The sequence below is a fragment of the Harpia harpyja genome, chromosome 16, assembly GCF_026419915.1.
Source record: "Harpia harpyja isolate bHarHar1 chromosome 16, bHarHar1 primary haplotype, whole genome shotgun sequence".
Taxonomy (NCBI): Eukaryota; Metazoa; Chordata; class Aves; order Accipitriformes; family Accipitridae; genus Harpia; species Harpia harpyja.
Window position 1 is genome coordinate 29,538,771 of NC_068955.1, and position 27,421 is coordinate 29,566,191.

At 40.7% G+C, this 27,421-nt stretch overlaps 1 protein-coding gene and 1 long non-coding RNA gene across 5 annotated transcripts in view; one reads left to right on the top strand and one right to left on the bottom strand.

The window, feature by feature from the left end:
• Positions 1–7,153, bottom strand: part of NAV2 (neuron navigator 2) — a 427,333-nt gene extending 420,180 nt beyond the window's left edge. For both annotated transcript variants that reach the window (XM_052811153.1, XM_052811152.1), the window contains exon 1: positions 6,553–7,153. In XM_052811153.1, the coding sequence (XP_052667113.1) occupies positions 6,553–6,627 (75 nt within the window). In that variant the 5' untranslated portion in view covers positions 6,628–7,153. The remainder of the gene's footprint in view (positions 1–6,552) is intronic.
• Positions 7,154–10,926: 3,773 nt separating this feature from the next.
• Positions 10,927–23,815, top strand: LOC128152804 (uncharacterized). 3 transcript variants are annotated; one of them, XR_008238764.1, is made up of 4 exons: positions 10,927–11,258; positions 17,749–18,549; positions 18,677–18,737; positions 20,755–23,815. It is a non-coding gene; the product is annotated as an uncharacterized LOC128152804 (long non-coding RNA). The 3 variants fall into 3 exon arrangements; XR_008238762.1 differs by having other exon boundaries at positions 17,749–18,737; XR_008238763.1 differs by lacking the exon at positions 18,677–18,737.
• The last annotated feature ends 3,606 nt before the right edge of the window (positions 23,816–27,421 follow it).

Below are 27,421 nucleotides of genomic sequence, written 5' to 3' on the forward strand. Positions count from 1 at the left end.
AGTCCTATGCTTTGTAGTGTAATGCTTCATTCATAATTGTTCCATTAATACCTAGCCACAACACAAGCAGCAGTTGTTTATGAATCTCATCACTTATTTGGTTGCATCTCCCAATCAACTCTACGCACTCCCTCTAACAGAGGCTTTAAGTCGCTCTTCATGTGGAAAGCCGATATTGTCCTTCATCATTTAACCCACCCGTAAGATCAGAATTTTCTAAGTACACCCGAATGATTTAGAAAGCTACACTGCCTTGCAATGCCATTGTGTTTACACAAGGATGTTTTTTCCACATCCTTAGAACTTCAGATAAACTCTTTAGTCAAGGCAAAGTTATTTTCAAGATCATGAACTTCACTCGGTGTAAGTGACTACAGAATTTTTTGTTCATTATTTTATTCTTGTTCAGTGAAAGAAGTGGTGTGCTGGTTCAACCAAATGACTTAGAGAGTTCAATTTAGCATTCTGAGCCAGAGAGGATATAAGTGTGCAAATATACCAACAAAGAGGAATTTTTTAAAGCTAGATTTACTCTGATGTACATGTGATTTAACAGAAATTGCATAACTTAGCATTATCAACAACTGACAGATATGAGATAGCCACTCCTGATCAGGCAAAAATCATTATTTGAACTTGGTTATCTACAATGAAATCTCCCCTTCCAATGATATCACATAATTAACATCATGTAGGATATCTTGGGATGGACTCCTTCAGGGACAATTATTTGGAAGCAGGCTCCAGAACATTAACAACTGAAAAAGACAAAAAAAAAATCATACCCAGTATAGAAGATTGAACAGGTTCTGACACTGTCACAAAAGTAGCCTCACTCACTGGGAGAGAAAGAACAATTTCCTATCAAGTATTTACCAGGAAGCTTAATTCCAATCACAGATAGAGAAAAAGTATAATTTAAAATGAATCAGGCTCAAGAGCAGAGATCATGACAAAATACACAGCAATGAGTCCATATAAACCAATCTGGATACTCTTCTGTGAGATGGGAGAAGGCAAATCAAAACTTTATTTAAATCAAGGTTATACCTCACATATCCCACTTAAACACCTATATCACTAGGATACAAGTGAAAGTGACTCCTGTCCCCTCCAGTTTTGCAGTACTGTTGTAAACTTAGTCTTATTTTCATACTTGGTATGCCAACGCTCCTAATCCCTGAACATGAACAGATCTGCTTCAGTTCAATTTGAAATGAAGGTAGCTTTCTAGATAAAAAAAAGCTACCTGCACAGCCATAGAAACACTCAACTTCTTAAAAGTCTTAGTGTTCAGCTGACCACTAATAGGAACAGAAATAAATAACCTAGCACACCTGCCTTACACATCCCATCCACACATATTCTGTCTGTTTGTTTTAGAAGCCATATATATATATATATATATCTGTCTCTATCACTGCTGAACAAGTCATAGCATACGTACATATGCTGCGTATGGTTTACTCACTTTACAAAACAGGTAAAACCCAACAATTTGTGCAAGTATAAGATCTCAAGATATCATGTACAAGCTTTTTCATTGTACGGTAACACAGACTTGGGGGAAAAGAACAGGGCAAAAAGATGAAAAACTAACAGAATTACACTTGAGTCAATTCTAGATGAGAGTATACCACAGAGACCTCAAGCGCATGAAGTTCACCACTCGCAGTCTAATCTTCGATTGGTCTACATCATCACAGATCCTTTGTATCACACCCTACTGTAAATTTACACAAGTTGGAAAAAATCACCCCCTATTTTTAAAAAGCTTGCAAAATTTCTTTATTAGACAAATATTGCAACAGACATCAGCAAGACTCACGGTTTACCTTATACAAACATTTTCGACAATCATAGCTAGCCCTATTTCTTCATCCAGGAAATGTCTTAAAGACCAGAGTCTGACTGGGAAAGGACTGGCAACAACAACAAAAAAAACCCCCAACAACCAACACCAAAACAAAACACACTCTCTCATACAACTCTCTCCTTAAAGCCACTACAGAAAGAACTTTTAACAGAAAATAGAAGAAAAACAGAATACCTTGTAACAATCATCAAGGTGCAAATCTGCATCACTGAAATGAACAGAACTACCCGTTTCTTTGAGCCAATTTCTTAGCAAAGAGTGGTTGAAAATGGTCACAGACAGCACACCCCCAAAATGGGTTTCAAGAGCATCTTAAAAGCAGAAAACTTATGGCCTTAAAGCAGAAGCCAAGCCTTGGACAGATCACCAAGGCCCATCCATGTAACCAAGTCTCCCAAATCCGATTCTGTAAATATCAGGTTTAAAGTAGATTTATTAACAACCTTAATTACAAGAATGAAAACATAAACCCCATAGCTAGGAACTAAAATCTTACAGAGATTGTTGTGTTTACAGAAGGCTTTAAATATTTGCAAAATGAAGGAGAGGTTATGACATTTTCTCAGTTCTCTTGCTCAGTGGATTTTTATTGCATCTCTTTTTCCATAAAAGCCCAGTTAGTTACATTATCAAAATACCACACAGCAGCTTGCTGTAATTTCATAAGGGAAGCCTTGCTGCAATTTGTAAGTGGTTATACTTGAGTGCTTTCACACTGGCTCAATAGCACAGCACCCACCAACTGCATTAATGTCTCAGCACAAAAATCTACTAATAAACGTGGTACTCAGCCAACATTACCCCACTTTAAACAATACAAGTTTGCAATATGAGAAGGTTAATACATGCAAGACCACTTATGCTATTTAAACTGATTTTGATAGAAAGGTAGCAGCAAGTATCCTCAAGCAAATCTGAAGTGTATCAGTAATAACCCAGGAAAAACATAACACAAACCAGAGAGAAAGCTATAGCATATGGCTTCAGTCATGTGTATTATGATGAATGTTTCAATAAAAACAAGTCAAGAGATAAGATGCCCCACAAAAAAGCGCTAGTCTGTTTTTAACACTATAAAACTGCACCTCGCACATTCTTCATTAAAAAAGAAAAAGCGATAAAGAGATGAGGAAGTTTTCCATCAAGTAGAAAGGGGCGGGGGGGGCAGGGAGTACTGGAAGACCACCATCAGTTTGGCTTTATAAGGTCCAGTGCCAGATCCCCTGTGCATCTGTGGTAGCACGTGCAGGTAGCTTGAACTGACACTTGAAAGTCCAGGGGGACAATTTTTCTGTAGTCAAAAAAACCCCACAAAGCCACACACAAGCAACCAACCACCTGCAATATTAACATGCTGCTTTCTGTGCCGCTGATGACAAAGACAGTCCTTCCTAAAACCTGCTAGCCCAATATACCAGGCAGGTACACATAAATCTCTGCTTATCTTGTGACGCTGAGTTTTTATTAGAGCCAAAAGTTTAGTTGGGCAACAGAGCATAAAATACACATTTACAGAGATCCTTCCAAAGTCTAAATTAATTTCACAATTATATTTTAATCATTGTTCAATCCAAGAGGGTTCATTCAGGCAGAGCAGAAGACACTTCTGTCACTATTACACATACACATTTCTTTACCATGTCACACTAACTTACAGCTACCGATCTGAATGAGAAATCAGGAAGAGTGGGAATGAAGGATAGAAATCAACTGAAGAACTATTCCATTTTACTCATCAGCAGAAAATGGATTTAATCAGAACACAGGGCAGTACTAAATTTTTCATGACACAGGATGATTGAAATGTACCCAACTAGATTATTTTAGCAGCAGTTTTTACCTGCTTTACAGTAATTTCCTCAAGTCTCCTCTTCAAGAAAAAGATCTGTGAATTTACTGGTCGTGAGCAATCATCCATTTGTGGTATCAAAACAATAACCTACACACAAACTTGACAAGTCTGTAGCATCACCTGTATCACTCTTGTATTTAAAGACTTTGTTGCCAAGGTCATATATTGGCATAAAGCCTGCTCACTTTATTCACATTAGTATTCACGTTAGTAATCCTACTACCTTCAGATGGTCCACTTACACGGTTGTTAAACCCGATCAAATTTTTCCCTTGTATATTACAAGTTGCACGGAATTTGGCTATGTAATTCCCACTAGAGCCAACATAAGTTATGCAGATAGATGGGATGCTATCCCAAACATTAATACTAGAGTCCTCAAACTCAGCCTGGAAAGCTAACACAGTGGTGAGTGAAAAAAGCCTGCTTCTACTGATTTCAGCAATGTCAGACGCAGCCCAGTTTCTAGTTCTTGAAGATCAGCCAACACACAAAAAGCAAAACCCCATACCTCTAAAAAAATAAGCACAAATACTAAATCTTGTCTTGCTTTAATCAATATATCTACTAAGTAGATACCTAGAAATACACTTGCCAAAAAAAAAAAAAAAGGCAAATTAAGCTTTATTTCTACACCACAAATGCAAACCTAGCTTTCTGTATTTTACTTGGGAAGACATACCAGATGCATCATTGATTGGTGTACATATACACACTGATTTCTTACCGCTTCAAAAACACTGAACAAGGGTTGACTTTATGTCCATAAAATATATTGTTATAAAAAGGAGAATGCACTTGCCCGATTTAAAATGAGCTTGGTCTTATTTCTTCCAGCACAAGCCTCATTTCCACTAAAAAAAGTGTCTACTGATGATTTATTTTAATGGCCCTTGATCACACACCCACTCTTCCCAAACAGAAACCTCAGAATTTTAAGCTTAAGAACACCAAAGTTTATTTTACTATTCAACTCCACAATAACAACTGAGTTGCACCAACATTTTTATTCCAAACTGATTTTTCCCAGTACACATTAAAACTAAGCAAAGCTCTCATCAGTAGCCTTTCCCTGGAAAATTCTATAGGAAATGAAATGTAATACTCTATTAAGACTTGTTTTGCAAACAGAAGTGAGAGAGATCACCCAAGCATGCAGAGTCATTAAAATGGATCTTACATATATCATTATAAATTTAATAATCTCCATGACGGCTAGAGTTCAAGTTAAAATGAATGTCAGCAAAGCATGACCAATTGATGTTATCCCAGCTGCCACTGAGCCTCACTTGGGGTTATATTATACATTCAGAGGCCCCATACTACATGTGCACCAAATACCCAGAGCCAGGAGCAGATGGGAGATGTAGGCTTCTATACCTATCAGCAAGGAGACACAGACATAATTGCATGTTAATTTTGGTGCATCAGAACAATTATAGTATACTTCTGTGTCACAGGTCCCAAACATTTTTCCCATCATACCCTATATGCAGTATAACACTGTATACTTAAGGAGAAAAAAAGTGTACTAGCAGCCTCCAGAAATTAAGTCAATAGAAGGATTTTGTTTCAACCCTTATTGATTTACTTCGGTCCCAAAATGCTTCCTTGAAAAAAGTAGGACCTTGGCAGCTTTTATCAGTTAATAGATCATGCTCAGTGCAATTAAAACACATTTAGGACTTCTATTTTGTTCCCCAAATAAACGTTCCCTAAATGTCATTTCTCTCTAAGGAAACAGCTGCATTTTATCCAATTTCTGAAAGTTTTCCAGGCTGCTTAGATTTCTAATGGGGTGACAGGAAAACCACTTTTATTCTTCAGCAGACTTGATGAAATTGTGACACAAACCTCCCTCTCTCCAAAATTAGACAGCACTGTTGAACAGCAAAATAATAGCCGACGGTCAATTTTTTTTCCCCCCAACTCGCTTTTCAACTGAAATAAAAATCATATGTAAAAGCTACAAGAAAAAGGAGCTCTCCACACAAAGCTGAACACACAGTGTTTTCTATCACCCATCAAATCTGTGTGGAAAACAATATAAATGATTTATACACTAGAAACATGTCAAGTTTTACAGTTTGCTTGACTGGTGCCAAGAAAACAACTCTGAAGTCCCAATTGTTCACAAGCCACATTTTGCCTGAGACAGCAACTTCGTTTAGGTCAACTTAATGCGCCAGTCCATTAGTATTAAATAATACAATACTACCTTGACACACAGACCTTCCACAAAGCACTTGTACAAAGTAAGGTCTGCCAAAATAAGGCCTGACACTAAGCACATTGCACTGTGCATTTTGTTTTGTTTCAAGTCAAAGACACATCTGGAAACTACAGCAAAACGCAAGTGTTACCATCAGGACAATGAGGATATTGACAAGTGTACAACAACATTTTCCACAAATTTAATCACCAAATCCCAAGAACACAATTTTTTAACCTCTCTAATGGAATCAACAAAAAAGTTAAAGTTACAACAAATCAATAATCCGACTGGACTCAGTAAGAGTCAGCATACTTCATTTACACTGCAAGTCTCTTCATCAACAACTATGCAAAATTCTGGCTTTTTTTCCCTTCTTTCACTCATACTACAACTTCCCCTTCCCTCAGCTCTTTGCTCCATACATTGGAACAAGCCCGAAGAGAGACACAAACATTTTTTTAAAATATATTATCAGGAGAAGAGATCTACAGCTGGCTAAGCCTGGCGAGCAGCAACTGCAATTGATAAAAGAGTTATAAGGAGCTCTTCTGCCTCTTGTATCTCACTCAGCAATTTAAGCAGAAAGTGCTTCCGCCTTTTGTCACTTACCCTTTTTTGATCTTCCAGTCCATGTGTCACAGGCTTTCTTTTCTGATGTTGGCTGGATTCAGAGCCAGGTTCCATTTCCCAGCTACAAAGACTCTTCCGGCCTCTTTAAGCTTTCCCTAAAAATCCATAGTATGAACAACAAAAATCTAAAAATAATAAAAAAAGGCAAGAGAATTCCTTCAAACCTCGTCCATGTTTTTTATCATCCTTCTAAATTCTTGTTTGCCATCACTGCTCATTATCTTAACAAGCAGCCATTCTGTGAGCCTCTATATCCTATTTTAGCTCAGATGAAGGTTTCCATTTACGTGCCTTACAGAAGGATGACAGAGCTGAATCCAAACCCAGTAGTTTGTGCCACATTATTGCTCCATCAGTAGCCTTTTCAGTGCATTCCTGGCACCGATAATTTATATGTCAATAAAGGTGTAAATGTGCATTTAATCCACTGTGTTGATATTATCAGCATCCCTCTCTTGGGCCACCTTCCTCCCATAAATCAATGTAAACACTTCACAGCGATAATTGCCTTTTGCAAATCTAGCAGGTGTTAATTACGTAAAATCATCCATGCACGCTTGTCATCTTCTTCTATGTATTCAAACAAATACCTAAAAGGAGGGGGAAAAAAAGCAGGTTTTACCAGCTTGAAAGAAAACATAGCAACTGATAGTCTTCGCCCACCACCAGGAGTCGCAAGTCAGAACCGATACAATAATTAGATATTTTGCACATACTACAGTCTTCACCCAAGCCTCTCAAAATGTTTTGATGCCTATTTAACATATTACTTTACCTTTGGGGCTTTTGCATAAAAACACCCCAGAATGACAGCATTGTACATCAGAGTTGAGCCTACTGCCATGCCGACTAAAGCCTGCAAGGATCAACTCAAAACTCAGTCTCCCAGGACTGAAGTTCAGGATATAAAGCCAAATTCATTATTATTCTGCGGTCTCTTACCCAGGGAACTTTTTCCACAGTTTATAAGGTTATTGTGTGCCACCTCTCAAAATCCTGGGCACAAGAATACATGAATGGACAGGTTATAGTATTACTTGGGAAAGAAAGTGGCACCTGAAATCACAGGTTAGCAACTCAACCACCTTATAATACTGTTCTTTTTGTACTGAGAAGCACAAGTTTACTACAACATAGATAAATAATTTCCCGAGTTAATTTGTACAGTGTGATCAATGCCAGCAGGCTTCAATATGCAGGCACCAGAAAAAGCACATTTATTAAGCTGGATTCCATATCTAAAAAGGCTAAATTTTAGCAACCTTAGCTGAGCATGGTATAAGACCACATACTTAAGCTGTATGTTGTTGATACAAGCTCTGGTCATGAGACAAGCACCAAAATAATCCAAAGCTAAGTGTCCTATGTAAACAAAGAAAATAATAAAATCATCCTAACAATCAGACATTCTCCCATCACTAAAGGATGAGTAGCACAAAAACCAGATTTTTCCGTACACATAGTAGAAACTGGATATCTGTAACCCACTCGCATTTTTCTACAAAGCTTCAGCACTACCTGAACTGAATAACTGAGTCAAATATCCAAGTTAGATATAAGGTAGATTCTTGGTCAAATGCATGAACAGGTTTGTTCTATGTGCTGAGGTACCTTGTTATTCCAAGGCAAAAAGTCACAAGGCAACAGGCAGAAATACTGCTTTTGCCTATCACTTCAAATGCTCCTCACCATGAAGGAATAGGTCATTAATCCAGTTCTTTTTCTTCTGCTGAGTACGGGAAAGAACACGACTGATTGCAGTGATGCTGCTATGCTTTGCCACTTAGAAGTAATCCAAAAACACCTCTAACCCATTTTATAGATAAACAAGAGGTTTCAAATTCTATTTTGAACCACAATCTCCTCCTGATCTGTGGTTTTACACCTGCCGATATCCACGGAAATCACACAGGTAGCTTGAAGGCAGTAAAAGGCCTTTGACCTTAGCAACAAATATCACACAAAAAACCAACCCCAACTTATATAAATATCCTTAAGTCCCACCGACGAAAACTTTTTCCCTCCAGTGATTTCACTGTGATGTGACACATGAGACTGCATCAGTCACATCGTGTAATGCCATGCTGGAATAGCATGACATAACCAGTGCAACTAAGGACAACATCTCTCTGCATGAGAGGTCCCCTGAACCAGAAAAAAAAATTAAGAAAGAAGAAAAAGTGCAAACTCTCTGGAAGTTCCTGTGCATTAAATGTTATGGCTTTAACCATCGTGGAGCCAGACAGACTCTCTTGAGGAAACATGCAAATTTCTATTTGTATATAGCACTTAGTATACGCGTGTAACCTTAGAGCATGCATTACTGGATATTTAGTGTCACTGCATGAGTTAGCTACATTAAGCTTCATATAAAAAAAAAAATTATATGAGCAAGAAAAAAAATTATCCTGAAGCTCGAAGAACCGTTTAATTCAAATCAGACACCAAACAAAACATTTTACGTATCTAGATTCAGTTTATTCTTATTTATTCACTTTTTATCTCTGCGCATTACCTAATTGCGGAGATGGATTTCTTAACAGTAAATTGGCATTCAAAACAAAATAGAAACTTTAAGAAGAAAAAAAAGTAAGATTTGCTGGGGAAATCACCACATAGCCATCAGACACGCTAAAACCAACAAAATGCCAATTGACCAAAACCCTCTCTTATCTCATTCTCCTATTACTGCAATATCCAGAGGCCCCAGTCAGGCTCCGGACCCCGTTGGGCTACATACTAAAAAAACTCCATGAGGAAACAGCTTTAAGAGCTCAGAGCCTAAACCTGACCATGGCTTAAGCACATAAGCGATTTCAGTGAACCTCAGATGAATTAATATTCTTAGATTTAAAGCCTCAAGGGCTGTAACGGGATGTGTCCTTCCAGGGTCCATCCTCACGCGCGGCCCCAGAAGGATCCACACCTGCACAAAACGTCATTCAGAAATATCTCGCTCGGTAACCAGATCCCCAACAATGCCTCCTGGTCGCTATTCTTTCATTAAAAGCAAAGCAGATCAATACAACTTTGCCCTTTTTTTTCTCCTAAAGAAAAAAAAAAGCGCAATCTCACAGCACTGGAAATTTTTCATTCCCGCGATTGACTGTGTTTCAGAACAAACAAGTAAACCAAAATATACTCGCGGGTCTTCCTCCACAAGTTTTTTGAAGGGGTTTGTTTGGTTTGGTTTTTTTGTTTGGTTTGTTTGGTTGGGTTTTGTTGTTTGGGTTTTTTTTTCACGGAAAATAAAAGCACAGCAGTAAGTTTCCCCAGCCTCTAAAAAGCCCGAGGTGAAAGACAAAACCCCTGCGGGGACACCTCCACCACCTGCGGCTGGCGTGGGCTCCCCGGGAGGGGCGACCACCCCCCTACCCCAGCAGACAATCAAAAAAAAAAAAAAAATTAATATTAAAGACCAGCAAGCAGCAACACCCACCCTGTGGCAAACCGCAGGCTCGCAGCACGGGGAGGCTCCCGCCCAAACCCGCCGGGCCCTCCGCCGAGGGAGAGGGGCTGGATGGCGACCCACGGCCCCGCACACCCCACACACACGCAGTCCCCACGCACACCCCACACCCCCACACACACCCCCAAGTTGCGGCCCCGCCACCCCCCCGCACACACGCACACACCCCCCCACACACACCTCCCCTCGCCCCTCAGCGACCGGCGGGAGAGCGCTGAGGAGCCGCTCCCGCCTCAGCACGGCGAGGCGGGCGGGCGGCGGCCCCGCCGAGCCGCGGGGCGGATGGGGCGCAGCCCCGCCGGGCAGACCACCACCACCACCACCCCCCCCCCCCATCCTCCTCCTCCTCCTCGCCAACCCGGCGGGGCACGGCTCAAGCTGCCGGTTCCTCACCGCCGGCAAGACCGCGGGGCCTCGCCCGCCCCCGGTGGCCGCGGTTTACTCCCGCCGCCGGAGCGACCCGCCGGGACAAACTTTCGCATCCCTCCCGAGAGCCGGGCGGGCTCCCCAGCGCGGCGGCAGGTTCCCGCCGGTACCTGCTGCTGCTGCTGCTGCGGCGGTGACGGGCAGGCTGGGCACTGCTGCTGCTCCTCCTCCTCCCGCGGGCCGGCGGCCCATGCGCCCGGGGCTGGGCGAGGGGCCGCCCTTGCACGCCCGGCTCCGGCTCCAGCTCCAGCTCCGCCGCTCCGCGCTGCCGCCGCCGCCGCCACTACTCACTCTCCCGTTACCGGGGCAACCTCCTCCCGCCCCCTCGCCTCGCCCCCTCCCTTCTCACTAACACCGCCCTCGCCGGCCAACCACAAGGGCGCCCGCCGAGCCCACGTGGGTCCGGTAGACCAATGGGAGACGGCGGGGGGGGGGGGGAAACGACCGCGGCCGGCGAAGTCAATGAAGAGCCACTTTCCAGGCGGGAGCGGGGTGTTGAGGGGCGGTGGGAGGACCCGGCCGCTCCCCGGTGGCCCCGCCCCGCCCGGCCCCGCCCCGCCCCTCTCCCCTCACAGCCCCGCGGCGGAAGATGGCGGCGGGCGGCCCCCGGCCACCTGCCTGAGGCGGGACGGTGCGCGGCGGCCCCGGCTAGGCCAGGCGCTGGGCTGCGGCCCGGTCTGCCCGCCGAGGCGGGGTGAGAAGCAGCAGGCACCGGCGCCCTTTGGCTGTCTGGCGTTACCCGCCCCAGGAAACCCTCCGAAGCCATAAAATCGCCAGCAGAGGAATACGGGTAGGTTTTTGGTCAGGGCTGTCACGTAGCCTATCCCCTCACCCCCCCAAACCGTGTGCCTTGGGACGTAGGAAGCATCGCTGCGGGAGCGGTGACGGGAAACGGGCGCACGGGTCCGGGGGATGCCGCTCCAGAGGTGCCCACAAGGCAGGGTTGCTCATACAGCACTATTAATGCAATATATCGTTGGTACCAAACGCATCTCGCTTAGGTACGTCTTCCAAAAAACCACTATCAACGTGGTATCGGCCTCTCGTTAGTGCAGATGCTGGATTTCGTTGGAGCGGAGCCAGCCTGCGCTGCAGCCTCGCAAGCTTTAACACGCCAGCGCTAGTAAGGCAGCCTGGATCGAAGTTGACTCCTCGCAGAGCCGCTTCGGCAGCTCCGCACCCTCCGGTTCTGGAAATGGAAGCGTGGCTGCGCTCCGGACGGCTCGGCAGAAGCCAGCTCCGGTCCGACGCGACTTACCGGCCTGTGCCGGTAGCCGTGCTAGTAGTAGGCGCCTGGGCCCCAGCAGACCTCAAAAGTAGCAACGTATTCTCTTGGTCACCCTATATCTGAGCTAGCCCTGCTTGACCCACACAACGTCTGTGGGGAAGAAAAAGAAAACCACCAAGTATCATCACAGATGCCAAATATGTGGGGTTTACATTGAAAGGCTTAGCCTCAAAGTGAAACACACTTTTTATAGCGAGAGGCGGTGCTGTAACACACGGTGTTTAGAGCAGAATATTCCCGTCAAAGTCAAGGCTGGCTGGAGGCCACAGGAGTAGGTAGTGTCGAGGGATTGTGGATTTCTGAAGGCAATCAGCTGGTCAGGCCTCACTGCCTGCTCTGTCTACAGGCCAAGAAATCCAGGATGGCTACTGCCTAGCACCTTTTGAGAGAGGTCAGCGTGAAGAGAAATGGTACCTGGTACTCGAGAGGATATATCCGGGAGCAGCATCAGCCTTTACCCTTCCCATCCCGGTACCAGCCCAGGATTTCAAGGCATTTTCCTCATTTTCTGTCTGAACTTTAGCGAGTCCTATACGTGACTCCTTCTGTGGCACCTCGTTCTTGGGGAAAGAAAATTCAGTTTCCCCCCAGATAAAATTATGACTACAGTCTTACCTTGCTTTTAGCTTTCTCCTCAAGGTTGTTGATTCAGCAGAGCTACAGCTTTCAGCCCAGTATTGAGGACATCTGCTGACATGGAACACCAGAAAAATAAAATTAACATCTAATTTAGACCATTTATTTAATTTAAATGTTAAAGTATGTGGCCTGTGTAAAAAGAAGTCTATGAACTTAGGTTGCCTGAGGTTTTGTTTAAACTTACCTGGAAGAACAAGATGCCATGAACGCCTCGGCTGCTGTGGCTCTTGGGACCTTGAAGGACAGCGTGGGTTGCAGAAGGCTTAGCCGCGACACTTGGTCTCACCTGTGCTCAAAGGCCTTTGCAAGCATTTGGTGCACTTGCTGAATGCCAGCTCCTGCAGAAAATGACATTTCTGTCACTCCGTAACTCAACTGCTGTTTTTCATATCTAATCGATGTTTCACACGCAGACAACAGGAATGAGAAATTAAGCCAAATCTGTTCTTTGGCAAATTCAGGTGGCGTTTTAGTACAGGAAGAGATGGTTTATAATACATTAGTAAGAAACTCTGCTTCTATTGTAACATTTTTATATTTAGAAAATCTTCTTTTAAAATATGTGGCTAGGGGTAGAAAAGAAGATTATAATAGCCTAGTCTGTGATAAAGGAAAATTTCAATTCAATGGGACTGCTATAAAGGCCCTTATTTATTTTTCTCAGCAGTTGCATTTTGCCTTTCACTTGCTTGCCTGCAGCTTTGGTTGCTGTGGAGGTTTTCTTCTGTAAATTCTTCAAAGTGATGGATTTTCCCTTTGAAAGAATGCTTGACTGTAGAGAACTACAGACGTGTAACCTTTTTTATTTTTTTCCTGTGCATGTGTGATGCTTTGAGCTTTGAGAAGACAGGTGTACTGCCACCTCTTTTGTTAATTTGCATGCCGAGAGAGTGAAAATTTGCATTACTGGTTTCATACTCCCCAACTGAAAGGCAAGGACGGTGATCTTCTACTCTTTCCAGTTAAAGGTCATCTGTAAATACATGTTCCTCACTGGCTCACATTAGTCAGACATTCAGCACATTATGAATCGAATAAGCATAAGGCATATTTTTATTGATTAAATGTTATGGTTGTAGCAAGAAGCACTAACGAACAAGGCGTTGCACTTATGTACCCTTGCCAATGCTTACAATCTAGACAGACAAAAGCCAAGAGAAAAAAAACTCAACATTTTAATTTCTCTTTCAGAAACAGAAAGCTGTGGCATAGAGCTGATGAGAGGAATGTGCCAAAATCTGGTCTCCCAACTAACATCAGCATCTTAACCACAAGCTATTCCCCTTCTTGTTGGTTCTTATCCTTTTAATGTGTTCCAGCCTGTTAGATAGGTAAAAGTAATCATGTGTTAAGTTACCGGCTTGGACTCTAAAAAGATAATGATCAAAGCCCAAGTTCTCATCTCAGTGATGAGAACCGAAACCGGGAGCAATTTGATTAATTCATCAGACATGAACACAGTAATAATTCTCTTATTTTAAGAGTCGTTACAGAACAGGTAACGGTCCTTGTCCTATAAAAATCAGTAACAAAACACTTTAAATGCACACCTTTAGTCTAGGGATAATGTCATTCAAATCCCCATACTATTCCTATGAAAAAGCCATTTAGTATGTTCACAGAAGTAAAATGATGGTGGGGTAGGAGTGCCAGCCTGGGACTCGGGACTCCTGAATCTGTCAGCTTGCTGTCATCTAAGCCCACACCGGGTACTGTGGAAGCACATGAGGTTCCCACAGGATAAAATCTAAATGCCAGCCATGCATTGTAAATGTGTTAAATCAAAGATTGCCTTTTACCACATATTCCATAGAAATTCTAACAAAACGAGCCCTTGATCTTGGCTGGAACTTCGAGATACCAGGTCCACAATGATTAAGTGCACACTAATACCAAACATGCTTTGGAGCTGTGATCTCAGCCAGGACAGCAGGATCTGGCCCAATGCGTTTTAATTACCACTGCAATACAAGGCTACTTAAATGCTGTGAAAGCCGTGATGCCATAATCACACTCTTTGCCATAAGCATTTGAAAATAGGAGGCGTCCTTTGCAAGTGCCATTTTTCTGACACTACAAAATGTCACAAAGTTCAGTTGTAAAACAGTAAAAGATGCCTAAAAATACTGAGTGTTACTCATATTCTTAGAGAACTAGATTTTGCAGTAAGTGAAAAATAAGTTTCGTAATTAGAAAACAAAACATTCATAAACAGCAATTCATCATCTAAAGAATTTAAATCCTTTAACGTAAGATAATTCAGCTTTGATCCTTAGACTGTAAGAGTCAACATTTCCTGAGGTGTTTTCATAGACCTTTCAAGACAATCTTGAGTTCATTTGTCTGTGTGTCTGCTGCAGGGTCTGGTAAAACATTCTGTTACGAAACTGATGGCTGCAATGGTAGGAGTGTTTAGAGAGCAGAAAAACGGGGATGTTAAACTAAAATAGCAAAGCTTTCATTAATTTTTTAGGCTCTGTTATGTGCCTTTTAGCTTTTGGCTATAGCTAATCAAATTGCATGTTCATATAAGTTCTGACTTAAGGCAATGAATTCTTAAAAATGTCTTATTTTGCATTTTTAAGATTTTATTGTGTAATGCATGTACATTAAGAAAAGTTGTTGCTTTTGGGGATAGAATGCATCTTGAGACTCTTATTTTACCTCTATGAAATCCAATATAATCTTTGAAAGTTTAACTCTTGAGATAGCTAATAGGTTTACTCTAGGACAGCCAGATGCTGTCATTCTTTGTTGTATTCTTTGGCAGGTGGCGGACTAGGTTTTTTTTAAATATTAAATACTTCTTTAAATAAAATTTAGGTTTGGAAAATGAAATCAACTGCTTATTTGATCAGTGGAACGAGACAGGTATATAATATCTCAGAAGCTGCTTCACCCATTTACCTCTCCTGTGATCTGAAAACCATTAGACTAAAAAGAAAGTTCAAATGCTAAATTTAAATGACAGTTTTAAAAGAAAAGGGACAGCTGTTGTCTAAGAATTATGTCCACCCTGTACTTGTTAAAAGGTGGGTACCCCTACCTCTTTGGTAAGAAATACATAGATTCCTCACTCGTGGCTCATAAGGACAGCTGCTTAGGTGGACTAAAATGTCACAAAACCGTGTCTCTACTGCAGTTTACCTGAACTAAGAATTTCTTCACAGTGCCTTATATTTACAGTGTAAATATTCTAAGACAACCCTCTGTCAACTATTGTTATTGTTAGCTAGCATCTCTTTCGTCCTCAGAGTTGTCACTCTGTATTTCCATGGTTAGAATACGCATCTCCTCAAAGTAGCTAACTTCATCCATGTCTTGGATCCATGGACAGCCAGCATCTGCCATGGTTACTCGTCATTACAAGAAAAAACCTTTGCAAGGGTCAGTTAGGATTGCAGTGAGCCATTGCCCCGAGATTTTACCAGTACTCCCATACTGCCGAAGCAACCCGGTCTGTCCTTCAACCAGTATGTATGTTCTCTCAGGATATCAGAATTTTTTAGTAAGTGACATCTAGCTACACTATGATTCCGTCGCTATCAAGTACTTACTTTGCATCATGGCATTAAAATCTTGGTATTGGCTTAGGAAGGCCTAAGGCCTCTTAGGAAGAAGCAATTTGATCACGCTTGTTTAATCCTTGCTTTGGCAGGTGAGGCTAAGAGCAGACCTCAGTTGTTTGTCTTCCCCGAACATCTGCCAGATGTGGTGGCATTCTTAAAATTCTCTCTGCTGTTAGTGTCTCCGTGGCTTCTGAAGCCTGGCTGCCTAATTGGAAACAAACCCGTTCTCAGGCTGCCAAAGGAAGTGGGACGTACTAACCCGCACACCATGCTCGCCTCAGCCTGCAACTGCTGTGCTGTAACCAGAGGTTTCCTACTTGGCCATAGGGACACCGTTAACCATGGACGACTTCACAATGCAAAATGGTTGTATGTGTTATTTGGTGGAAAGCCCATCTAAGAGAAGCCAACCTGACCTGTTACACACCTCACAATTTTCAAGATTTGAGATCTTTGTTTTGCTTGAACAGGACACCTTGAGAGTATCTCGGGAGATCTATATTCAGGCGAGTTCTCCAAAAGACATTTTCCATGTCTTCTTTTATCTGAGTGGAATCTGTCTTACAAGTTAGTCATGTATACTGTAGGAGGTTATAGACTGCATATAAACATGTTTAATGAAGCTGAATACTGCAAGCATAAGCAGCAAAAATATTTTGTTTACTTAACATTTATACACACTCAAGTAAAAGCTTGTTAAGTTTGGTTGGCTAAGCTTGTTTTCAAAAGGGACCTAGAAGGCTGAAAAAATTAAATAAATCAACATATGCATAACACCACAATCATTCGTATTAGCATTCTAGTTAAGTCAATGATTAATTCTCCTTTGAGGAAGAAGTGGTGGTAAAACAACTCTAATATCTAGTAGCAGTATTACAATCAACTCAAAATTCCAGATTATATCAACACATGCATATGTAATACAGGAGAAACTTTCAGAGCCTAAACTTTAAAGAGAAACCTGAATAAACATATGCTTGTTTGAGTATTTAAATATAGATTCAAACTAGCTACTCTCCACAATTGGCTTGTAGATATCTGCTCTGTCTGCAAATAAAGAGGTCACTAGAGTTTTCTACTGACTTTAAATGGCTGAACTGGAAGAGCAGGACAGTAGCACAGCAGCCCCAGAAAGGACTAATTCTGAAATAAATCAGCTCTTGTCAGAAGGGTTCATATGAACTCCAGTGGAACGACAAGAGACACTACAATGGTTTCTTCTTAAAAACACAACTAGCTGCTCTGTCTTGGACAATCTGAACATCATGAATGTTATAACTGAGCTTTGAATACAGGTTTGGTGGGGATTTTTCCCCACTGATAACGAGTTCTCAATCCTATTTGTCAGTAAAGATTGCAATAACACAAAAGCATTACCCAGCTGGGAGCCGTAAGACCAGCACTGGAGGGAAAACTGAAACCTTCTGCAGAAGGTCAGTCTTTTCACACTGACTCAGAAGACAGGAAACTGAGCCTTTCCTCTTGGAGACAGTGAAAGATCATATGGGATGCCCAGTATGGATTAAGAGGGCAATCATAAATGCCTGAGAAAAGCAACTTTCTACAGATTTTAAGTAGTGGCTACAGCAGAGAGGGAATTTCTTATCTTAGCAGGCCAGGAGAGGGGGACTTTCAATATCCAAACCAAGCAGCTGAGATGGCAGCCCTTGTTTCCTTTAACTCTGTCCTTAAATATGCAGTACTCCAATGTTTCAAAAAGGCTGTTGGCTTACCTCCCGCAGGCTCATTAACAGTTCTTACCCTCTGTCTGATTTTCTTTGCAGGGAAAAAGAAGTTACTGGGAAGGTCCATGGACAATCTTGTGGCTACAGAGATAAATTGTTAAGATAGGGGAAGAAAAACCCTCCTTGTGTCCCAATAGTAACACCTGCATCAGTTTTGTGAAGGTTATTCTGGGGTGTTGGATTTGGGGGTATTAATCTCAGTAATATTACTAAAGGCTTCTATAGGTTTTAGATTGTAATGGAAACAGAAGCAGCTGGGTTCATGGATGATGTAGTAGTTCCAGGTAGAAGCTGGTAGGCTAAGATATTCTCTGACTGGATAAAGCCCTGAGAAACCTAGTCTGATCTCATAGCTGACCTTGCTTTGAGCAGGAGGTTGGACGAGAGATCTTCCGAGGTCATTCTAACCTGAATTATCCTATCATCCTATGAAAATAGAGAATCTGCTTTACTGAAACTAATGCAGGCATTAGGACAGAGAAGATGGTTCCCATCTAGAAAACAAATGACGCATTTTGAAAAGATTGTGTTATGCCAGTTATTTTACAATCTGAAGTTACATATACCCTATAGAGGAACTTCTGTTTTCCCAATATAAGCCTATGGAGAGAGCAGTATGAATCTTTCAACGCTGATGCAGTCCTACAAGATTCAGCTGGATTTAACCAGGACCACATTTTAATTGGGGAAGCACAGAGACTGTGAATAGAAGATTAAAAACATTGCTAAGAAGTTTTTACATTAACTTCGTTAATATGAAGAAGATTCTTTAAAAAATGGGCATTTACAACCTCATGTTATCTGTACATCAAAGGAAAAAGTATTTGTCTCGATTCTAAGGTAAGTTTATATGATTACAAAGATCTTTGTGAATAGGTGAGCTAAGGGGGAGAAGGACAGATGTTGTGGGTTCACGTTTTTGCTTTAATATTAATATTTTGCACTTCTGTAATCTCTTTCATCTAAGGGTTTCAAAGCCCTCTATGGACATTAATAAATTAAGCCTCACAGCAGTCCTGAGAGAAAAGGTAATGATTTAAAGATTGAAATTCAAAGGCATGAATGGATATAAATGGGAAATAGCATTCCTAAAATTTCATATAGTACTTAGACCATATGGAAAATCTGCTATTTTCCTCTTCATTTATATCCTGTGTGCCTTCAAGGCAATTCACAGTACTGGAAAAATTGTTAAGAAGTGTTTACAACTGCTTACATACAGACAGTTTGGATACAATGACAAAAGTAGTAGCAGAAATAAACAGGGAATAGATCAGATTGCAAAAAACAGGGTTTGTTTTGAACATGTTAAACTTAATTTCAGCCTATAGAGGTAACAGATTTTACAGAATACTTTTGTATCAAAGCAGATTTGCTTTACAAATTACAACGTTCAGGATTGCATGAAATAACTTAACCAAGACAGTAGAGTTAGAGAAATGCTCTCCTGCTCAGAATCAAATCCAAAATTTCTGAACACAGAGGCCACAGCAGAAGGAAGGAGTCTTGGCACTCACTGGAATAGAGGCAAGGAAAATGCACAGTATACAATACATTAAAACGCACTTACGTCTTTAATGACCAGCCAAATTCCTGTGCCTTTGCTAACCTGACAAGTTTCGTATATAAATAATTCTACTGATAGTTAGCAGAATTCATCCCAAAGGATGCAATATCGTGTGCAATGATAAAAACAGCATCTTTCAGAAAGCACGCGAAGCCTTTGATGCATGGGGACATGGCATTTCAGGAGGTGAGCAGGTATTCTGTGAAGTCTTGCAACTTTTCTTCCCCTGTTATGTTTCCATTGGTCACAGACACACTTTCCTCTCAAGCATATTTGCAGTTCTCCAAGCTGTAAGAATTCATAAGTGGAATCCAAAGGGAAAGTGCCTTGTATCTTCCAGGGAGAATATGTGCTGTAATCATGTAATGAGAGATCTCTCTTGATGTACAGCTTTCATTCAATGGAAGAGTCAACAGTCGTGTTAAGGGCATGTAATTTCCTAACTCAGAAGTTCTTGCTGTCCTGGGGCATTAGGAAATGAGCCTTTTTGCAATTCAATTTTTTTTTTCCAAGTTGTTTTTTTTGTAATTGATTATTCATACTTTGAACAGAGCTTGAAACTGAGAATTACCTGCTTACAGAGAAAATAGCTTCACATCAATCAAGAAAACCTGCAATTACAAGTGGAAGCTCATTTCACACTCTATAAAAAGCAAGCAAGACCTGAGTTATAATACATGCATATTAGCCTTTATTTACAATTATGATAAGCTTCAAAATAAACATCTAGGAGCAATTCTTTTTCCTGTAGGAGAGCACTATTCCAAGTGTTCGACTGTAAGAGCTCCTGAGTCGCTGTGGCCAGCAACCATTTGGTTCAAAAGAAGAGCATCATTTAAAGGCCATCCTCCCCTTTGCTTTGTGCTGCTACATATCTCTGCCTCTTCAGAGCGTATGGCAAGCTGAAAAAATGTCCAACCCCAAAATCAACATCACTATGCAGATTAACCAGGAATAGCAGTATTGTAGCAAAGCCAGCTGCATCTGTCCCTCTAAAACTACTCTAAGGTCTTAGAAAGTAAAAGCAGATGTACCAAGTCACGCCAAAAATCAGTTTTGTTCAATATCCTATCCCTAGCAGTAACCAAAGTCAGTGAAAAGATGTAAGAACAAACCAAGCACCGTTATATTTCTGTACTGTATCCTCTCAAATTTCAGCAATTTGTGGCTCATAGCCTGAGCCAGGCGATGCCTTCTATTTCTTGTATTAGAAAAGAGAGTAAATGAATAGTCCCAAGTCTCCTTCCAAAAATAAACAGCTGGGCAATCATAGGTACCCAGGCATCCCACACAATTTCCTCATCTGTTTGCATTAAAATAGGTAAAACTGTGTAGGAATTCTCATAGGGATGTGGGGAGAAGACAAAGCAAGACCCTTCTCAGTGATGCCCAGTGAAAGGACAGGAAAAAATGGGCACAAGGTGGAATACAGGAAGTTCTGTTTAAATATTTTTTAAGTCTTTTTTTTTTTTCTTCAGTTTAAGGGTGATCAAGCACTGGAACAGGTTGCTGAGAGAGGTTGTGTAGTCTCCATCACTGGACACAATCCTGGACAACCTGCTGTAGCTGACCCTGGTTGGGCAGGGGGTTAAACTAGGTGATCTCCAGAGATGCCTTCCAACCTCAGCTACTCTGTAATTGTGCGAAATACCCTTGATTAGCAAGTAGTACTGTGTTGCAAAAGATCCATGTCCAAAGGATTTCTATTCTTCCTGGCTTGAAGCAAGACTCGAAACTTCATCTTTTATAGCCCAAACTCTTGTATTCTGTATGAATAACTGTCTGCTGTCAGGCCAGAAAGAGTCATATACACTTAGTTCTTCTCCGTAGCTTAACGGTTACGACATTCGCTCAATATATGGATAAGACAATTATCTAGTACATTTATCTTTAGTTGTCTTGTATGAACAATGTCTCTCATAAGTCAATAGCAAAAGTGCTACCAACTTTAAAATGTGGACTGTCCCAGCAAAAATATATGAATTTTTTTTTAACCTCCTGAGTTGCATGTGCTTATGCACTAACAGTTTATCATCAACAGAACCTGAATTTTTCAGCTCCAAAGTACAAGTAAAAACTTGAACTAACAGTTGTAATGACTGGTAACAAATATAAGAGCAAAACAATCTCTCTGGTCCTGCACTATATAAGCAGGCAAAAGCATACATTTCATCAAGGGGTCATGCATGTCAGAGAAGACATTGAAACATTTGAGAGGCCTGCAAAATTCAAGCTCCCAGACTGGGCTTCATCTCAAAAATCTTCACACACACATCATTAACAGATTAAGAGCTTAAACCTCCAGTTTCTCAGCACAGGCTTCTCTCATTTGAAGGTTATTTTATCTTTTCTAAGTAGCAACAGCCCTTATCTTGTCTATGGCTTAGCCATTAAGACGTGGCATTTATTTCAGTTACCATTAATGCATCTGGATGAACAGCAGAATTTTACTTTCTAATCCAAACTCTAAAATGATGTGCAGCATCAAGATACATATAGTCCTTTCCTTTTGAAAAGCAGAGGCAGTAGATTTGCAAACTTCTATAGAAGTTGTCAGGAGTCTCTCAATGTTCTTTACATGCTGTACACATACCACTGCATTTTACTTTGCAGTACCCAAAGTTTTTGGTCAAGATACTGCTTATCCCAGGCTGAGAGAGCTCAGATACCCTCATCAGCTCAGGAAGGCTCTTTAATCCAGAGCTGAAAAACATGAAAGGTAGAAGATTTTTAGATCTGAACTGCAGTTTGTTTGTTCTCATTATGTGGAAACGCCTTTGGAGTGTGTAAGTGCTAAATTCTTACTTTCTGACAAGCTGTTCCCTTACCTATGTTTTTCACTTTCAAAATCTCTCCCCTAGAGCACTGAAGTTAGAGTATTTAAACTGTGCATCTAAACTGAATAATGTCTATGAAAGAAGAAATGTGTAAGGAAGCCTAAGGATGGCTGAATCTGTCTGTCTTCTGACAGAAGCTACTTATATCCAAGAAGTCAATGTTTCCTCTGACAAAGTGCAACATGTTTTTCCTGTAGTATTTGTTATTAAAAAAGGGTTTAAACCAAATTCCCAAATCCAAACATGCAGATACTGGGAAGATCAGATTTCCAGATTAAAAACAGTAAATAACACCTTATCTTGTGTACATTCAAAATTGAGCTCTAACACCACAGTTCATGCTTCTGTTCATTTATTACTAAGATTGGCTTCACTGTTAGCCTATACTTTTAGGGAGCTGATGAACATGGATTGGCTTTGCTCATATTACTCAGAGAGCTAATGTTCTATTATAATTTAATTATTTCCATAACACTGACACTACCAAGTACTAATCCAAATACTAGTTCTAAAATACAACTGACACTAAAAGCTCCTCTGTTGTCTTGGGTGCCCCAAGCTGGCCAAGCAAACTCAAGAACGCAAGAATAAGGCTAAGATTAGGATTCAGGTGGTTCTTAGTCCAAGCCGAGGCATTCAGCGTCTCAGCGAGGCGTGCAGCTTGGCCGCTGGCTAACTGCGTGACCCTACAGTGGCACGTACAAACAACAGCAGTGTTTGGTGCACACCAAAGAGAGTGTTAATAAGATTTACAAAAACCCCATGAGGAATAAAGGAATCGTGCTTGTTCCCAAGACAGGTTAGCACAATACTGAGTTGTCTTGTTCACTTCTACTGTTGTCAAATTAACTTGCTACGGTCTCTCCCCATTTTGCATACTGTAAAACTATCAACAGTTGCTAGTTATCACATACTGTCCTTTTTAAACACCACACAAATTTTCATTTTAGTAAACAGGAACTGTCTTTACTTTGTATGCAAGTATCTGCCCCCATGCTAATTTAATCAGTTCAAGCAGTTACAGAAAACTAAAATCCATCCTAACATTAGCCAAAATTTACTGGAGTGGAAAACAAACCTAATACATTTATTTCATACTGGCAGTCCTAACCTGACATATTTTCCTAACCAAAAATATTTTCAGGGGAAGGAGAAGACAGGGGAAGAACAGTTGCAGATGAACCACAGCTGCGAAGCCTGCAGTAACACCTTTGTATATAAAAGTCGTTACCACAACTGCTGAATGAACCAGGCAAGAACAAGCGTGAGCCAGCCAGGCTGCTGCGGATGAGCCAAGAGAGGCATCAGTTTGGTGGCAACATACACCCCAGGTGAACTTCTTTCTGCCTTTTTATGAACTGTTAAAATAAACCTGAAGGAGAGTAGAAACAAAACCTAAAGAACCAATATCCAAGGTAACCACAACTGGATGATGTTTATTTTGGCTATTACATTCAATGTCTCCTACACTTCTTGGAGCAAGGAATCTTTTTCTTGAAGACTGCAATGAAATTGATACCAATAAAAGGTCCCTATGTTTTTTGGTAATTTCACCTGAAACCTAGCTGCTACTGCTTATGCCTTGTAGGAGAAATTTCTCTATGGGAATTGCGTGCAGAGACCACGTACTTGTAAAGAAAAGGAAGGTTCCATACCAAAAATACTGTGGATCAATCATGTAAATAAAAACATCCCTTTCGCACTTCCAAACTTTTTTTTTTTTTTTTTTTTGGTCTGGGTAGGGGAGGGAGTTGAGCGAAGAATGTTACGACTATTGACCTGAGACAGTCTCCTGGAAATAATCTAACAGCAGGGAACAGCAAGTCCTTTTCAAAACCAATGAAGCAAGAAAACACTGTTGACCAAGCTATTGTGAGTGATTTGACAGAGGGGAGAGGGGAAAAAAAGATGGAGAAGAAGGAGGAGAAAGGATGAAACTATGCCTTCGACTCATACTTACTATTTCCTTTAAAAGAAAACCACGTATTTTCAAGGCCATCACTTTTATGCCACCTCTACCATAACTAACCCTCGTTCCAAGAAAAGACGCTTGTTTTTAGCGGCAATCAGACGGTATGCTTAGGCTTATGACTGCAGGATTTTTGCTCACAGCATGCAGTGCTACATAGCCTTGGGTGTTCCTTTATCTGTCTCTCCTTATAATGGCCTATGGTAGCTTTGAAAAACAAGACAGTATTTCTGTAAATTTAATATCAGTTTACATCCTTCTACGGGGGCTGTGTCTTTTCAGTAAAAGACCACTGTCTGAGACATAGGAATTCTGAAATCTTCATGTGTTCATTTAAAAAAAAGCTAGGAAAAAAACCAAAACAAAACCTATTCCCAGTCCTGATGAGATCATCATCAGCCAGCATTGCCAGGACCACTTTCACTGTGAAATTATGGCCGCATAGGGACCCTGAGGGTGAGGAGGACCTTGCTGCGATTATTTTGTGTGTGTTACTTCAAGACGCTACTACCAGCACCAGATGGGTCAAGCACTACAGCAAAGTTGGCCCTAGGAACGCAGATAATGCACATATTAACTATTTGCTTTCTACAGATGCTTTTTCTCTACAAAACCCCTTTTGTCTCAGAATTACAATGGACAGTATTGATATATTGTTGGATCTGCACCTAATGTACTCAAAAACATAACAAAGCACCTGTATGCTCTCTTGAATAAACAACATTCACCATCTTAAATAACTTAAGAATGACTGTAGATGAGACATGGTCGTGTTAGAGAAACTTCTCACTCAGGATTTGGGTTTTGTTTGTGTTTAATGATCTTTGGTTCTTTTTGCTGATCTTTCATTCTTTTTGTGCATGTGTGCAGGCACACAGAGTGGTTTCTCACTGAAATACAAACCCTTCAATGTTAATTCATCTTTTTGAGTTAATCCGTTTACACTGAAAGCCAAGAGACTGAAATTATTATTGTTGTGGACTGACAGTTAGGGGCTCCATCAGGAAGCCGTAGCAGTGGATTTGACTTTCCTGGTTCCTCATCATTTTCCCACATCAAGTCTGCTAGTCTAAACTGTATATAAACAAAGGGGGTTTATTGTCTGTAAGTGTTAGGAAAGTCAAAACTGAAGGTGTGTATGAACTCTGGCTTTTATTTATGGCATTTATTGGTGAAACAGATGCTTCTTTCCCACCACATCATAAAGGAGAGTGGAATCCTGCTCTAAACCATCAGAAATCATCTATTCTTATTACTCTGATATGTGTAGCTACTATTCACGGAGGGCAATTTCATGAATAAGTTAGTACATATTTACACTTTTAACCATGATATCACACTTCAGAATTCTTTTTTAAGGAAGAATTCCCTGGTTATTTCAAGAAGTAAAAACCAAAACAGAGCAGGCAGGTTTTAAGAATTTTGAATAGTTATCTATAAAAGAAATTTCCTCTACTGTATCAAAGGCAGATGTTCTTCAGAAGCACCAATACCAACGTGCAGAGGGAAAAAAAAAAATCTGAACCACTGATGAAATAATGAAGATACTTTTCCACATATTTAGGTATCAAATAAATAGCCAAGAAAAATGTAATGAAGGAATACAGAAAAAGACTAAACAAAAAAGCCACAAACCACCTTTTGGGATGAAAGCAAGCATGTGTAATGGGAGCTCAAAGGGTAATATATTCAGAAAGCTGTAAGTGCCTGAAAATGAAGCCTTAGAACGAAAGCACCTCTTCAGCCATTAACTCTAGTGTCACAAATGTAAAGCTGTAATCTTTTTTCCTGTGTTCTCACTATTATCCAAGCACTAAGTGTCAGTTAAGAAGATGTAAGAGAGCAGGAATTTTCAGTGGGGTGGAAACCTTTTGTCACCTGTTTTCTTATATATAGGAATGTTAAGAATAAAATTACAACTTTGTCATGGCTTTTAACTAATCTTTGGTTTACTGCTGCCATGACAACCTTTTAAGGATGTAGACTGTGAAATGAAATGATACTTTAACACTCTAATAGACTGAAAGTATCATCTTGGGGTTTTTTTTAACCAAAAATAGCAGTTTCACTATTAACACTGGAAAGGTTAAAGCCCCTATCTATGACAAAAGTGGGAAAGAAGCAGATTTGTTAGCAAGCAGGAAGGGATACCTGTTCTGATACCTTTTTTGTATTTTGAGGGCTAGTAGATAAAATGCAACTGCCTGGAGTCAAAGAATTCCTTTACTTTACAAATTTTCTTATTAGTACCAGGAAAAATATAGTATTTTCACCTAACTATTTTACAGAAGAGAAAATAGAAGCATTGCAAAGGGAAATGATTTATGAAAAAGGTCCTCCTCATCCACAATCTGTCATTCTTTCATAATATAGCTCCTGTAAGAATAGTCACAGTGGTGTTTGCAGCACTGTTTAAAGAATAAGATACTAATCAGAGCAAGCAAGAAAGCAGAATACATCTGTGAGTTGGCAGTCAAGCTCAACCTCCTGTTCGTTTCGCTTCTTAACTAGATATTTACAAGGTTTCAGACAGAAACTATGGATTTGAGTGGGAAATCTGAATTTTGAACTGACTCACTCTCCAGAGAAGGAGCACAAAGAAATTTGGATTCACTGTATTCACTACTTCCTCTTAAAGTGAAAAGACTCTTTGGCTGCAATTTCTAGTATGTGTACAACGTTTTATTCTCTCTTAAAAAGTAATTCATGTAAGTGATAAATACATATATTGAGGTACTTTAGTTTAAATAACATTTGTTCATTGCTTCCATAAGACATAAATGTAGCTGATCGGACAGGGAAAAAACAGCTATGCCTATCCTAGAATAATACAAAGTTGGGTTTACGCAAAAATTTGTAGCTCATAATATACCATAGGTGGCTTGTTGATATAGGCAAGCTATAAATTGTCTTTGGGGTACCTTCTTACCAAGTTGCTATATTCAGGGTCTTCTACCTTGAATAGCTGCAAGATCAGATACAACCCAGCTCAGCCATGCCCTCTCTTCATTCTCTTCCTCTTTTGGCATGCTGACATACGGACTGCTGAACTGATTTTCCCAGTTAGAAAGGGCTCTGCACACTGAGTCATTTTCAGGAAACAGTTTTCATTTTTCGAGCTATTATATAAACACCTTACTAACACAAAACAGTCTATTACCTTTGAGTACAGATACTAGATTTTCCATCCAGTATTGAAGAACCTAGTGCACAAGAACTAATATCTCATTGACAGGAACTCTGTTTGTTGGGCGAACTTACTTAGTGCTATTTTACATGGCTTTTAAAGGGGCAAGGGACTCCTTCTTCATCCCTCTCCCTACAGCTGGAGAGATGATT